We start from the raw sequence: 17,785 nt of genomic DNA, 5'->3' as shown, positions 1-17,785 counted from the left end.
AGCGTTTTTCGCGCTTAATAAGTTTTTAAGCTTAAAAACACTTTTTATATTAAACAATGAAAAAACTGTTGTTTATAACTTAATTTCAGTACCACAAATCCCTTAAGATCATCTATTTGATAGTAGAACGTTGTAAGTAGAAAATTGTTATACTTTGTTTAATCCAGAAAATCTAAAATAATTAATCGAATTTTAGTGACAACTAGTTTTTTCGCACCAGGGGGAAGAAAACCAACTTCGATTCAAATTTATCGTAAAAAAATTTGCTCCAATTTATTTTCTTCTTTTATAATTATATAATGGCATGTTTTAAATTATAAACTCAAAAAATCAAGGACAAAAATGAGGCAACGCGTTTATGTTTATTTGTAACACGTATTTTATCTTTCATTGTCATTTTAAAACGAATATCAAGAGTAACAGACTCACCTCTCGTCGAAAATTCGAAGGAGTTTTTTTGTGCTTGAATCGTTTAATTTTTGAGTAATGTGTCTTCTAAACGCCCTTTCCGAGATGTATAATACCGTCCGTGCTTACAGTCCTCTGGTGCCAGCGGGAATCGTCCATTTATCTCGGGGAATGATTACCATAACGCCACGAATGTAATGAAATTATCAGGGAAGAATAATTGTGACTAAAATTCTCGTCTCTTGGCAACTCTTTACTTGGGCGAGGCGGTCTCGCTGTCCATAAAAACTTTACGACCGCGCGCTACCCATCTGCCCGTTCCGTCGCTGCCGCCGGTTGGCAGAGCTCACAACGCCCGTTACGTATTATTTCTCTATTCCACATTTCCAATTGACGCTAAACGTTTAATTTATACTTGAATTTCACGAATAGAATGCGTATCGACCGTTAAAGGGTAACACATCACCCCCACACAATTAAAGTTTCAAAAAAAGTGACTGCCAATCAACAAAAAAAATAAAGCCACTTCTACAAAACAGAGATCTACCTAAGCTTCTTACCCTAACCGTCAAAATATTTGGAATATTGTTTAGAAGTTAGAGTTTTAGTATTAATCAGTCTTGATAAAGAAGCGTTTAACTTCGAAACCGGTAGACATTATAATTAAGTTATAATAAAATATTTATAGTGATTTTAAAACAAAGTGACATTTTAATTCAAAAATCGAAAATCACAAAGTTAGTGCTTCAAATATAAATTATATTAAAATTTCCCATTGGAAATGAATAATATATTGTTGAAATAATATTTTTCATATGTGTTTCAACAGTATTTTGATAGAATTTTCTAAAGCACGTCATCGAACAATATGATCTTAAATAATTTCGTTTATTTTCCTTTGCTAAACCAATTTATGTAAATATACGTACCAAAGGAATATCAATTAAACGTGTAAATAAATCATACAAATAAAAAAAAATATACTTAAATATTTAAGTCAATACTACTTTCAGGTAAGCCTGAAAAAGAAATCATGTAATGGCAGTTGAGGGTCTAACCTAGAGCCTCTTACTCAACGTCCGCGATACTAACCACGAGACCACAACCCGACTCAAATATACATAAAATCATTCTTAAAGTTTTTGTTACAATTTTTGTTGTTGTTAGTAAAACAAGTTAAGTAGCTGAAATAAATAGATTTTTTCCTAGATAACTGAAATTTATTTAGTATTTTTTTCTGATATAAAATTTTCGCTACTAGCAAATTTTCGGTTCAATTTTCGCTAGAAGTAAATATTTGGCATAAATGAAACCATCTGAAAAAGCTTTCTCGACAAGTCAATACACGAATGTTTTTGCAATAGCTTAAATGTATGTATATAATTTTTCCTTATCATTCAATGTTTATATTGAATATGTACTCATGATTTGATTTCTACTTGGTAGTTTAAGCGACTTGTATTTGAAAATAGAATTTTCAAAAAACTTAAAAATAGTTATGAATTGAAATATTTATTTTAAAAAATTCAACCATTAATAAGTATATGATTTTTTTATCGGTATTTTAATTATCAGTTAAACTTTATTACTCTTACATGTACATTAAAGGAATAAACATAATTTTTTGTACATGCTTTTCCGTGTAATTATTGACCGTAAAATTTTGGCAGGTAAACATAATCTCAATGTGGTTTGTGGTACAGCATATTATTATTTTAATATGAAACACGTGTATAAATTATAAAACATTGCTTGATATACAAAATTAATAATCTACAATTTATATATTTACCAACAAATTATAATAAACTGAACTTACTGACGAAAAATACAACTTTATTTTTATACCTCTCCTTTCTCTTGCCAACTTCGCTTCATCTTGAATTTATTCCATTTTTATTCTTGGTCAATTTAAACCAAGTGTAATCAAGCGCTTACGAAGACAAAGTCCCATCACAAGGAAACTGATGTCTGTCTGGAAATTCACCCAAATGTTTGAAGCACAGAGGCGTTCTTTTGGCTTATTCTGGCACCGGGCTCTGTCGAGTATCCACGACCTTATATCCTGATTGTACCGACAGAACAGAGAGTTGTGTGTCATAATTATTACCACTCGTTCAGAGTAGGTTATCTCGTAATAGCTGAGAGGCAATGTGTCAGGTGGTAAGTGGCGGGGAAATTTATCTAAGGGTTACTTCATTTACTCCCTTATTCATAGTCGTTTCAACACACTTTTAACCGTCCGCAAATGTATGCTTTATCCATTTGAAAACCCAGGGTCAGTTTAAAATCGTGCGATTAATTTCTTAGTTTTATGAATAGGGGTTTAAGTTGTCATTGTGAATAATTGTTGCGTAATAGTTATTTTGAACTGTGGCGCCCGAGTTTATATTTCGTTTTCATCTAAATGATGCGTAATTTATTATGTTGGCTCTGGCATTTGTGCAAGTTGTTTGGCTGGATACCGGGTGTGTAAATAGTAATAACTATAATAATTAACCAGCACGTTGCACCACTATTTTCGTTTATGTGATGCATATTTTATAATGATAACATGTATTTACTAACGCATTTACATGTGTATGTGAATAATTTTATTGTTCATAAAAATGCGAAATAAACAAAAAATATATCTGCAACATAGATATACTTAAGTAATAAATAATATTGGCAACTCAAAATAGATGAAAAGGGATATAAAAGTCTAGGTATTTACAGGACTTACGACCTGTCATAAGCTGGTTTAAATTATAATTTTATTCTAGTGCAAATCATGTATCAATCATGGGTAGAATGGTGAATGTAACAAGTGTACAAAGTGATCACTTAAACCACCCTATGACAGGTCGTAAGCCCTGTAAAAACCCAGATCTCCATATTCTTTTTTATTTATGGTGAGATGTCAATATTAAAATAACTCCTAATTGCAGAAACCCAAATTTGTGAGCAAGGATTTAAACACGCAAAATGTTGGTAATGAATAATGAATGGCATTATTACTTCCTTCATTCATTAATTTATTTACTAACGCCATTCATTACATTAATCACAAAATATTATTAAAACACTCTCCTTATCATTCATCTCTCACTTTGTGTAATATCACTTTTAAAATAAATAAAAAAACACCAATTCATTTTAATGACCTGATGATGGAATGATTATTCCGAAACCGGTAGTCTCGAATTAGTGTTTTTTAAAAGTGGTATTACACAATGTGAATGATGAATGATAAAATACAAAATACAAAATTATTGTTGTAATAACACTTTTTTTTGTTGTTTTTTTTTGTATCGTGAAAAACTAGTAATTAAATATTCAACAGTTTTTTTTTACTTATTTATTTTATTATATTAGTATATAACCACTCACCGAGTTTTTTATTATAGTCAAGTATAATTTTAATTTTGATTTTGATTTTTTTTTTACAAAAATGTTAATAATAATAGTATATATAATAACCACTCAACGAGTTTTTTTTATTATGGTCACGTATAATTCCATCATAATGTCTGGATAATATATAAAACCCTTATCCGCACCCCAATGGTGCATAGGGCACTGCGTCATATAAACGCAGAGTTATCTTAATCGTTTACACATTAAGGAAAGGTGATCAGCCCTCCGCTTCAGGTACCAGTCCAGGGTAATATTGAATAAATGTTACAGTGAAAAAATCACTTATATTTGTTTGAATAAACAACGCATAAACAATGCTGAAATATTCCATGATTCAGAAATCATTTTGATAACATTGTGGTTTCCAAAATATAGCCGATGTGCCTTGCCTGTTGTGCGCATTAATCCACTTGACACCAAATAGAGCTTGTTAAGGGCTTCAGTGTGTAATAGTCCATTGCTGGCCTCTGCATTTCCGGGTGAACGGTAACTTTATCATGCTGAAAACCGCTTCTTCCGACACTGAAAACCATCCGATGATAAATACGGGCAGTGCCTACATACATTAAAATAATTCACCAATAGTGCTGATACACATATTAAGGCGGGATATTCGATAGCCCACCACTTAATTTTCTTTAAACCCGGGTAACATTTAACGTTATATATTTTTTTAAATTAATGTTTTACTTAGTAAATACCACTATTTCTTAAAATCTACTGTGACACGTGTTTCGATGCGTTCCGCATCATTTTCAAACACCGTATGATGCGGAATGCATCGAAACACGTGTCACAGTAGATTTTATGAAATAGTGGTATTTACTAAGTAAAACATTAATTAAAAATGGATAGATTTTACCACAAAGTGACTGTCAAATCAATTAATGAAGTTATTTTTTTTTTAAACACTGTTAAAATATAAGCTTTACTTCGAAATAAATATATGGTTTTGAGAAGACTTATTGAAATGTAAGGGTAAAAGAGTTGAAAAAAATATAAAAGCATTTTTCGATGTAAATATATTCTAAAAAAAAAATTGTGCGTGTAGACACGTCTGGCTTCTCGCGCAGCCGATCGTTTCTGAATTGTGTTTTCGAGTTCCCTTGAACGTAGAATTTTCGGTCATATTTAAGATTTTTTTGGCTAAGTCGTGTATTATAAATTATTACTATAAGCAGACGTCTTCTTAAGGGTGCTGTGATATTTATTCTAATCTAGTACCAGCAAACTGTTATATATCATATTTAAAGTCCATAATATATCATACAGCACCCTGAATAAGACCCCTGTAATGTAGGTCGAAACGTCAGTCAGATGTAATAATTCAATGTTTAACCCAAAAAGTATCATCTATTACTACGATAATAAGTTTAAACCATTTATAATAAAAATATTATGAAATTTCCAATGTTAAGTACTTCTCACGAAATATTAATTCCTGTCCAAGTCTGATATTCAGGTTTTAATCTGTTGGAATTTAAAATGTCAGGCATTTGATTATGGTCATAAGCCATCTAAATGCCTAAAAACATTCACTTCATCTCTGTGGAATATCTTTATTAGGATTTTATGTTTACAGAATTATAATTGAAACGTCGGGATTTTGTGCTATCGGAATTATTATGTCATGTCGGAATTTTAAATTTCCCCCTTGATAGTTGAAAGAATATTAACTAAAATACTATATTATTTATTGAATCGGCAATAACTTTCTGTAACATTTAACATTAAATTATTAAAAATAAAAAATAAAACCCTTGTATAATACCACTTAATAAGTTTTATTCTAATGTAATGAAGTAAAACTCATTAAGTGGTATAATATAAGTGTTTTATTTTTATATTATTTTTTGACATCTCATCAAAAATGAAGAAGAATATGGAAGTCTGGGCATTTACGGAGCTGACGATTGTCATAGGCTGGTTTAAGTGATCACTTTACACACGTGTAACATTCACCAATTCTACCCATTATTATAACCACACTAGTCAAATTCTTGGAAGTTCTATATATATGAACAAATTAAGAAACCTTGTTCTTGAATCACCAGAACTTCAAAAGGGACATCTATTGGTGAGATGTAAAGTAGCTTTTTACTAAGCAGAAACTCTTATATTAACTCTTATATAAAAAAATATTAATATAACTCCTGTTATTGGAGATAATCCAGATTTTGTGAACAAGTTTTTGGACACACTCAAAATGTTGTTTATTTTTATTTTTAATGACCAATCAAATACTGCTTTTCTTTTTTGTTTCTTCTTTGTACCTCATTCGAACTACATAATGCGTAGTAAGGAAACTGTTCTAAATGTACTAGTAAGTCTAACAATACATCAAATATTGGAGTGTAAAATAACCTATAGTAGTTATGTAAATGTTGGGAATCGATTCCAGTTCCTCGCGTATGGTAGCAAAAGTTTCTAACCTTTATACTTTGGAGGCGAGCAAAAATTGACATATTATAATGAAGTTTTGATTTTGTATTCAATTATACCCTAGTAAGACTTATAAGCAAATGCATATGTTTATTGAAAATAACCGCTTTCGTAATTTATTACTCTAATTATGTTTCAAGCAAAGTGCTCGCATACATAATAAAGTAAGCCGAGCCCTTGTTCGTAATAAATATTTCTCAGAAGGCTGTACGTACCTTGTAATTGTTAGCGTCGATTAATGTTATTATTATTTCAAAACGGATATATTACACAAGTAGTCTGGTACATAATTACTTCTGTTTTATTGTACAATTAGTAAAGTGACACGTGTTACCCACCTCCCCCCGCGGTGATCGTAAATTCACATTACAAAGGCATAATCAGGATAGTAAAGTTAAGGCACTGAGTAATGACAGCCATTAAATTGTTGGTTACCATTCCGCACATTGTGTCTTGGGTTTTACCTTTTATTTTATTTTCATTGTTGCATATCTTTGCGATTTTTTATGCTTTTATGTTCTATTTCTAAATCTCCTCTTAGCTTATTTACATGTCGTGATGGATAAGGTACTCCACAGGAGTCATGTAGCGTCATGTTAAATATCAATTGTTTCATGGCTTTGAAATCCAGAAATATATATATATTGAAGATAGAGGCCTTTAGGATATGGTGATAAATAACGATTTGACACAACATTTTTGCAACAAATACGTTAAGCTAAACAACAGTTTCGCAGACCCGCAAAAAATCTTTCGTGGCTGTATTCGCAACCCAAAGGTTGGAAACCTGTTATATAATTACTGGCTGGAGATTTTTCATATCAAGGAAATCAACATATAAATCATAAATAACGTAAAATTTAACGTAGATTGTAACGTAGATTTTAGTGGTGATACATAAAAAGAGGCAAAGTGTAGGTAAATGTTAACTTATCAATTAATGTTTAAGACCGAAATTTATTTAACTAAAAACACATGAAAAAGAAACCTTTTGCACGGACGCAAAAATGTTGAATCAGTACCCTTAGACAAAAACCCGAGTGAAAAAAATATTTTATTTAGCGGTGTTTACTTTGTCGGCGCCCCGTGTATACAATTTTTGTTGTTTTCGAGGTTTATCGTGTTGTTTTTGTTGTATTCTCAACGGCCACAAGATAACAGTACATACCTAAAGTCGTGAAGATTTTAATGACCTTAGAATGAATAATGATAGTACCAACGTAAACAATTATTGGGCGGGTTTTACGAAGCGCGCGCTAGCGACAAAATGAGATTTTCCGACACCTTTAATATTATTATCGTTGTCTAGGTAACTGTACACACTTTCTTCTCCGCAAGATTAATTTCATGGAAGACAACGTACACCTGTGCATTCACCTCAAAGTTCTAGCCAATGTTGGGTGTAGAATTTTTTCCGTCGCCACAGGACGTTTTTAAAAATTAAACAAAACAAAATGAAATATGAAAAACTTCGATAAGTTTTACAAAGTCATTTTGTAAAGTCGTAGTGGCATTTGATGTAATAAAAATAGATATGAACATGTCTTTGTTGTAAGTAGATGTTCCGCACAGGCTAATAATTTTACATCTACATTCAATGAATTTTATAACCCAAATTAACCGTGAAAATGATTTTATAATACAATTTTATAAACGGAAGTTTTTACCGTTGTCTCTAAAATATGCATAGATATAAAATATGTACATTTCTCGATGTTTTCACGTCGTCGGAAGGTAGGAGGAGTAGAAACGTTTTAATACAATTATTCTGGCATGGCATATTTTGCCAGTACCACCCACCTTGTTCCGTCGACAAGTTACTAGCGGTTGTTAGCGTCGCTAGTTGCTACCTAATAAACGAGTGCAAGAAAATTATACATTTTTGCGATGCGGTGTTTTGCTGCGCGGTTCTCCCAAGGGCATTTGCCCTAACTAACAACACAGGTAACCTCTACCCTACTCTGATACGAACTTTCATATAAAAAAAGGGGTTGCTTCAATGTGTCTGATATGAAAATGTGTGATATGAAAATGTGTCATATTACTTGGAGAATAAGTCGAAGTTTATTTGTAGGAAAATTTTATAGGAATAGAAATAACAATAATTTTGGATAATTTGCAGAGCGCTATTTTAAGACTACCTCAAGGGCACTTTTTGAGACAAGATAATGATATGACAGATGAAATTAAAGTATTTTATTACTCTTTGGAATCAAACATTATTATTGTATTTAGAAATTTATTAGAATTAAACGAGGCTTATTATAACCGAATCGTGATTTTGAAGTTTTTAAGCTATGTTATATATTTGTTGTTTTGACACTGTGAATCTGTCAAGCCGTCAGTGGTAGGTGTACGTTGTGTACAAATCTGTAGTATGAACGTTATGTTTTGTTCACGGTCTCGGTCCGTGTGCTGGAAGCTCGCCAAGGAAATGACCAGGTGTAAAGCCTCAAGCAATAATAATGCTCCCTCTCCGCAATACGAAACTCACCACTCATTTAATTTGCAGTAGCCGCATCGGGAATTTTATTGTTGCTGAACTTTCTCGTGCATTTCATTCATCCGATTTATTGCTGTAAAATATTTAAGAATTACACAGTTTAGAGTTGCAATACACTCCGCGAACAATTACTATTACAGGTTGAGTATCCGTTTCACCGCCTCCGTGGTGCAAGGCACCATGCTGGAGATCCCGGGTTCGATTCCCGGATGTAAATAAATATTTAATTTACCTTCATGTACAGAAAAAAATATGTACATTGGCGGGCTTATTGCTAAAAAGCAGTATCTTCCAACCAACCAAAAGTATTGGTGATTAAACACTCTAATATTATAAAATTAAAGTTTAACTTTGTTTTAAAATCACTATAAATATTTTATTGTAACATAATTTTAATGTCTACCGATTTCATGTCTACCGGACACTATAATTATGTTAAAATAAAATATTTATAGTGATTTTAAAACAAAATTATATTTTAATTATAAAATGGAAAATCACAAAGTTAGTGATTCAAATTTAAATTATGCTCTAATATTTATTTAATATTACCCTGGACTGGTCTCTGATGCGCAGGACTGATCAATTTGCCTTCATGTAAGTAACGATCAAGATAACACTGCGTCAATACCTTCAAGACCTTCCATATTTTCAAACCACAAATCGACAAAAAGTCTTATAAAATATTTTTAATAATCTTTTTGATATCTTAATTAAGCAAATTAAGGGCTAAGTGATAGTTGTTTCGCCTTATAATTCATAGTATCGTCAATATATTTTTAACTGAAGATTTTTTGTTGTTTTATAACCAAAATATAATTGTATTTTCTTGCTCTCTTAAGAAACCATTATTTCATTATCAGGTATTAGTAGCCGTAACACATGGACGATTGGTAGTTACTAGTTACACTGTCGTAATCCTAACTCACCTCGTTCGGGACCTTGTGGCAAAGGAGATGGGTTAGCTACTGTGTAACCTGAACCACCCCGTAATAGAGCACTGCACCTCGCAAATTAGTTTCGTTTCGTATATGTATATTATTCACAGTTTCGTCCGCATTTTAACTCAACGTAAATGTTTCATTACTTTGAACTTAGACCATTTTATTTAAATATCACTTAATTTAAGCTACAATACATATACTTATGAATAAATTTCTACAAGCACACAAAATATTTTTATTCATTCATACAAATTGTCCTACAATTCCTTTATTATTAATTGTCTTTTCAATATACGTTTTATCGAGTTATGTTAATCTAATACTAGAGCAAAGCACCTATTTTTGAGTTCGTTTTATGTATATTTTTTTGATAAAAAAACATTACTATGGTGATTTCACTCCTCGAAATTAAATAATAAATTTGAAGTGAAATAACTTGGTGATGATTTTGATCACTTATTCTTCTTCTTCTCCTAACCCTTATCCGCACCCAATGGTGCATAGGGCACTGCATCGTAGCGACGCAGTGTTATCTCGATCGTTAATTGCACGAAGGCAAGGTGATCGGCCCTGCGCTTCTCGTACCAGTCCAGGGTGATATTAAATAAATATGAGAGTGAAAATCGGCCTTGACCCCCCCGGGAATCGAACACGGGACCTCCAGCACAGTAGCCAAACGCGCTGACCACTGCGCTATGGAGGTAGACAAAATCACTTATAGCGAAGGAATAACTGTTTTTTCTTGTCGGGTATTGAATTCACAGCCACAAAATGATTGCATTGAAATGAAAAATATCGTGAAATTGACGGGCATTGAATCACGATATCAGAAATCAAATACCAGCCTTTCCATATTACTAAAATACTCTTGAAGAAAATCTTTATGATTGCTTTAAAAAATATTATATTTTCGTAGAAGGAAATATTTTTATTTATATTTTCTTTTAGTTTATTTATTTCATGAATTGTTAGTAGATCAATCGACGAATAAAAGTATTTTTTACGCGTTTCGCCATATATTTTCGTTTGAATTTCTCAGTGAGTCGGGGTACATAAATTTATGGGCATGAGTTGTTCCTGGTCGTGTCAGTGTCTTTTTGAAACTTGTCTAATTGAAACATTTTTTTCTTTTGAAACTTAATCTTTTTTTTCAGCCATACTTTACTATTTTATTAATTTTTAAATGTTTTATTGAATATATCAACCTTATTTTTATAAACCAATTCCACGTGCACTTTTTTATCTTGAAATCACACTTTCATTCAATTCTTTTGTTTCGCTTATCGTAAAATGTTCAAATTATCGTTTCAGCTTTTGCAGAACACCTTAACGCGTATAAATTAAATAGCTCTTGCATCTTATTAAGCTATTGTTTATTAATAATTATAAACACAAATTTTATGTATTTTGATATCAATTTTTTTATGTTATTTACCAGTTCTTCAGTAGTTTCCGCAGCAAAGGCACAATCACTCTTCGTGACATTCAATCTTCATGAAGGCGTTTCTTTTGTAACAACAACGCCGCGCCTCGGCGTAGTTCCGTACCAGTAGCGGTTAGGAGTTATTGTGAATCCATTACCCTAACACGTACGCCATTGCTATTTTTTCCTGGTTCAAGCGTATCGTTTCAGAAGTCATCTTATCTGCTTTTAGGTTGAATTTGAAGTAATTTTTTTTAAATATAGCTTTTAAACTTATCGTATTTTGCGTGTTATGTCAATAATTTAGATTGTTCTTGATAATAAGGAGCGAGACAAAGGTATCTGGTTGAAATTCTATATAAATAATTAGGACAATGACATGACCTGCATTAAATGTTGACACCTTTAGTGGTGCTCGTGGATTGAAAGAAGTTTTAATATTTAACTTCAAATGGCGATTACAAATGAATTGCCAAGTAATGTGGGCTTCTGAAAAATACTCGTAATTTCTATACAATACTAACTTGTGAAATGCATTTGAGTTGTTTATAGTGTATAGAAGTATTTTTAGCTTAAATGTTTTTTTTATTAACAACTGAATTCTGAATTTTGACCTTTTTCTCCCTTTTGTAAAACTCACATGTTCCTCGTTATGTTAAAGCTTACCTTCACCCCTTTAAAACGTTGAATCATATTAATAGAAAAAAAGTTATAAATGTTATATTAATGGATTATGTTGCGGTGTATTTAGAAAGTTGGAACATTTTCCGTTTGTATCAACATAACATACTTACCCTTCGTTTCCCCAAACGGTCAACTACAAACTTGTAATTGGAGATGGCGGGTTGACTTGCAACTGAAACAAATAGGAACTACTTACTTTAATTACGTGCGTGCAAAAGTTTAGAAATCAGATTTTCTATTATAAAATAAAGTTCGCTTAAGTGTTATCATGCGCACGATTCGTAATAAGCATATAGTGGAAACGTGTTTCTTGATCCACCTTAGCGGAAATATAATACATTTGAATCAGGTCGCAAGTAAGGTATGTGCTGAATTCCAGAGATTTAACGTGACACTCAAGTATGTCACTTCCTTCACCTTTATATTGTCATTTTATGTTTTAATAAAATTTGTAGATAACGTAGTTTTAATATAACCCGCCTCATTTATCGTTAGCCTGCTTTCTTTGTTTACCCTGAAATACAAAACGTTAGCGATATATTATATTGACGCCATGAATTTAGCAATATTCCTAATGTATTGAAAATGTACTTACCTACCGAACGTTCTTCCCTTCGTCAGACTTTTTTTTACAAATTTTTGTTCATTAATTTACTTGAAAGATTTCGCCTACCTTTTGTCATTTTTAATTCCGAGAATGTTTCCACCTTTTGTTGATCCATTTCCATCAAATTAATCATGCGAAAATATTTTCACTTAATAACTAATGGACTTGCTCAAAATGGATTGACTTTAAAATATTCATAATGCAGTGTTTTTACTTTTCTTTTGTTAATTTAAAATTCAGTAGACTTCTGTGACAGAAATATTTATTTTATTATGATTATATACATATTATAAACAGTAAGGATTTGAACTGGTACATTTATTTTTATTGTTTTCGTGAAGTTTTTTTTTTGCCTGTGTCCTATTTTTATTATTTCGAGGGTTTGACACTGAATGTATACGTCTTGACGCTAAAACAGCAATAATTTAAAGTTTTTCAATTCCCTTATACTGTAATATTTCTATGAAACCTTCATAAATACGTTTGATATGTGAACAAAAATAAAATACAGCTTTTCTTTCTGAAATATTATCCTGTATTAGTTTTTAATAATTTTACATACGAGTATACTCTGTCCAATGAATTTCTGCGCGTACATCGAATAAGTTTAAAAAAAACTGTAGTGGTAATTTGAAGCACGCCTAAGCGAGTTTATTTGATAAATGTGAAAATTGTTACATTATCTTTTAGTACGAAAATGAATTTCGAATAATATGACTATACCAAGGAAAGTTTGAACGAGTTTTCTAATTGGCTGTCTTTCAAAAAAGTTTGGAGAGACCATATGTGTTCCTTCTAGGATTGCGTCTAGTATAGCATTTTCCTAACAACTTACGTGGAAAATTCTCTGACAGAAATTTAAAATTATTTTATTCAAAAAATTACAAAGTACATTGTGTTTTTTTTTCCTTAATGAATAAACTTTATGTTTTAGAAAAAATCCTTTTAATTAATGAACTTCTAGATTTAAGTAAATAAATTGTTTATTATCCTTTTGGACGTTATTTGATCCTCTCTTGTCAAATCGCAAAGGTACAAAACGCGGTAATATAACGTACACACTCTTTAAATATTTTTTGTCTCTCTGGCTACCCTTACGAGAGAAATGAGAAAACTTTCTGTAAATTTATTGGTAAAGTACTATTTTATTTTCAGTTGCCGTATTTCATTTCTATGGACGTTATTCATTCATTGTGTTAAGGCACTAGACATCAAAACTAACTCGTTATTATTTTACGAGCTTGGGCGAAATAACTTCAAAAGCATAATAAAACATCGAGTTTGGCGACATTAACGCTCTTTTGATTTATAATTTCAATGAGTCTGAGTGATTATAGCCACTTAAAGTTAACTTTTTCACAATTCTTGACGATTAAAATGGAGAATATTTTTAACATTTTTTTCACATTTGTGAATTAACTTTTAATGTACTTTTCTTTTCTATTTCAGGTTTGTTCCAGATTTCATAAAATATAGAACTGAAAAAAAATTGTAAGGTAATTCATTTTTATTAAATATGTAGAATTATGCTCGAACTTTTGACGATAATCGTTTTGTTCTTTAGCTTTGTAAGTACTCGTATATTCTGGCATCTCAAGAAATATTTTTGCGAATTTTTGTAATACATACTTTGTAAAATTTATTTCCAAAAAAATACTTTACTTTACTCATTCTGAGTTTTTAATAACTCATTCTGAGTTTTTTCATCAGTTTTTTTATTACAATTATTTTTCATGGTTAAATGGGAAAACATCATAAAATATGTACTTCACAGTATCTTCAAACTTTTTTTTCAAGCGATTTTTTCAAATAGTTCTTACAAAATATGATACTTGAAAAAAAAATTGTTTACTCTTGCAGGGACTTTCTTCAGGGCGCTGTTATAAAAATCGTTTGGTAAAAAAAGGTTGTTATACAATTAACCATTTAAAATTTAAAAAAAATACTCTTGAACAGTTTATCTTTATTATTCTCACATGGCATTTAAGACATAAGCTATTACATCAAAGCCCTTGTAAGGGTAGCCGACATGTTGCTCATAGATAATATATGAACACGGTTTATAATAAAGGTAACCAACCTACTTTTGATATAATCATTTTATATTTTAAAAAAAAAAACTTTTTAATCAATGAAAATGTGTTTTTTATAAAAAGTATTGGTAACAGCTCAAACAGCGAAGTATAAACTTTAAGCATGTATTTTTTAAATCTCTTTCATCCTTATTAATTCTATATTTTATGGAAAATACTTAATATTTGATATACTCGATCTTTGATCAAATTGAAATATGCTAAGGTTTAGTAAATCCTTCCTTTGATGCAATTAGAATACTGCGCCAGTACGCTATGTGACTCCATTATATGGGATTGTGTGCTGATTCCTCTGTGATATGTAAATTAGATAGTAACGTCAGTACGGCCGTCAAAGCCTCGTGGAACATACGACGTGTGAACATCCGTCCCATCGCCTTCCTATTATATTAACAATCAAACACGTGTTGTCAAATAAACGTCATAGGGGTTACACGAAATGGCGATTAATATAACGTAATGCTACCAAATTTTCTTAACTTATTCTAAAAAGAAAACTGTCTTCTAATCGACTAATTTTGATCAGACTTTATTCTTAATTTTTTATTACGATTGCTATTTTTTCCTTGCCGCCAAACACCAGATAATAGAAGTAGACATATTTACTTCTTCTGCTTAGTAAAAAGCTTCTTTCATCTCACAATAGATGTTTCTCGTAAATTTCTAGTGATTCAAGCACAATGGTTCGAAATTGGATCATATACATATGAATATATAGAACTTCTAAGAATTTGAGTAGTTTGGTTGTCGATCATGGGTAGAATCGGTGAATGTTACACGTGTGTAAAGTGATCACTTAAACCAGCCTATGACGGTCGTAAGCCCTGTAAATCCCCAGACTTCCATATTCTTCTTCATCTACATTGAGATGTCAAAAAGTAATATGAGACATATTTATACTTACAATATACTTAAATATGAGTATAGTTGGCTGTTCCTTTACCCCTTTTTTTGTTCTCTCCGTACATAAATACCGGTTTTATTCAGGATTTGGAATAGGTTATACGGAGTTTTAAGTGACATAACACTTCCACCCACCCTCGTTTAGAACAGAGCTTGGCATGGGTTATCTGGGGTTTCCAAGGGTTTGACATAACACAATAATTTTACCCATATTCCGCATAGCACCAAGCGACGTCCCGCAATTCAGAAAAAGCAAAAATTTTACATGAAAATTGCGAATTTTTGTAAAAAAAAAATCCTACATTTTTGTGATCATTTTAAAATCTCCGTGGTGTATCTAATATTTATATCAAAATTTTAATTTATATCTCAAAATACACGAAAAAGGAATAAGAAAAGAAGATATGGAAGTTTTGGCATTTACAAGGCTTACGGCCTGGAATAGGCTGGTTTAATTGGTAACTTTATATACGCGTAACATTAATCATGACATCTTGACAACCATACTTCTCACTTTATTGACATATTTGTCATTTTATTAGTGCCTTTTTTATTATAAGCAATAATATACGTCTCGGTTCTGGGTTCGATTCCCAGGTCAAAATAACTATAAGTAATTGCTGTCTCTAATATCACCCTGAACTACCTTCACGTAAGTCTTATACTTTAGTAAATGTCTTCATGTATTAAATATAAAGATCTAGCTAAAATTGGGAGGATGAAACTTTCTAACTCATATCCGCAAATAAGTGTCAATAAGGTGCAAATAAGGGTCAAATAAGGTGCGAATAAGGGTCAGAAGAAAATATTTTTGAAACTCAAAACTGACTATGTTATAAAATATTGGTTTGAATATTTATTTTTCTAGCGCCAGATACATACTTTTCTAATGTAATCGGATAGAGACTTACGACAATAGACTACATGAGCGTGTATTTATAAATAAATCAACCGACTACACGTGGTTTTATAAACACTGTGCTGACTTTGGATCTTTATTTCACTCCATAAAGGGTGCGATAGCACTCGAGAAAAATTTAGATAAGATTTTCTCAAGTGTTTTAGTTAATTTTGTACATTTTTAAACTCGATACCTATTTAGGGCAAAGGGTGTGATTCGGATCCGCTGTGATTTGATCCGTGAAGGGTCTAGCACTCTCGGAACGGGAACCGGACACGCGCTGAGAACAAAGGGATAGTTTGTCTACGTTAGCCTTCTCGTTACGGCGCCAATTTGGCAATAATGGCAAACGTTATCTTCCCTCGCATATATTACATACTCGAGAACATATTTTATTCAATATGGCTTATATGAGATCCGATGCAATGCGGAATTTGGGTGGACATATTCATATCCATGCATGACACAGATTCTTACTTGGCCAATTCAATGGTTTATATTCTCAATATTAATATTTATCTTTAACATGTACATACATTCAACTCTAAATTTGGTCGTTTCTCTAAAGCTATTTATGAAAATTTAAAATTTTTACCCCTAGACCAAGGGACTTGTTTCAATGTACCTTAATGCGGGACTATTGTCAAATGTTCGACGATAAGAACAAATCATTTAACCAAAAACATTTACATTAAAAAATAAGTTAAGAATAAGTGTTTTTTGAGAACTTTATGTAAAATACGAACACAAAATATCGGAAAAAAACTGAATACATTCTAGTTGTCGCTAAATTCTTTACATGTATTGCCTATGTGCTCCCCACAGATTAGAAGTCCTCTTGTAAATTTTACGAATTTCCTGTAATCTAGAGTTAAAGTTACATTAACGATTTTCCATCGATATACCATGTTTTTTAAAATTATTTTTTGACATCTCATCAAAGATGAAGAAGAATATGGAAGTCTGGGCATTTACGGGGCTTACGACCGTCATAGGCTGGTTTAAGTGATCACTTTACACACGTGTAACATTCACCAATTCTACCTATTAAAATTATTTATTTTTCCAAAAGTTGAAGTTGTTTTAAAACGTAAGACTGACCAATGTAAGGTTGAGTTCATTTACTTCGTGTCAATAGGAGAAATACTTTTGAAATACATAGAATATTATATTTTATTCTTATATTTTTGGTTCTAGTCCAGAGTTCCTATTTATACAGAAATAAAGTATATTTGTTTTAATTGGGAGTCGACCACAGAATAATTAGAGCAGAATAACGAAACGTGCTTTTCGTAAAGTCTGTTAAATCAATAACATTATTCAAAATATTACATATAATGAAAAACAAACATCAAGTCATTTGTTTAAATCCACCAAAATTGTTTCCCATTTGTTTTCCTTTGAATTTATATTTCGTTCTATGTTAGTTTATTTATTTAAATTAAAAATATCATGCGGTAAATCCTCTTGTATCTCCA

General features: G+C 31.3%; 1 protein-coding gene across 2 annotated transcripts in view; it reads left to right on the top strand.

Moving 5' to 3' along the window:
- Positions 1-17,059, top strand: part of LOC148313544 (uncharacterized) — an 82,295-nt gene extending 65,236 nt beyond the window's left edge. The window contains exon 3 of one of the 2 annotated variants that reach the window (XM_088261654.1): positions 13,860-17,059. In XM_088261654.1, coding sequence (XP_088117780.1) covers positions 13,860-13,886 — 27 coding nt within the window. In that variant the 3' untranslated portion in view covers positions 13,887-17,059. The remainder of the gene's footprint in view (positions 1-13,859) is intronic. The other variant, XM_088261647.1, reaches the window with a different exon arrangement.
- The last annotated feature ends 726 nt before the right edge of the window (positions 17,060-17,785 follow it).

This window comes from Brachycentrus maculatus, unplaced genomic scaffold, assembly GCF_059751285.1.
Source record: "Brachycentrus maculatus isolate JH-2025_06_01 unplaced genomic scaffold, ASM5975128v1 h1tg000010l, whole genome shotgun sequence".
Classification (NCBI taxonomy): Eukaryota; Metazoa; Arthropoda; class Insecta; order Trichoptera; family Brachycentridae; genus Brachycentrus; species Brachycentrus maculatus.
This window is presented reverse-complemented; position numbering and strand designations above follow the sequence as displayed.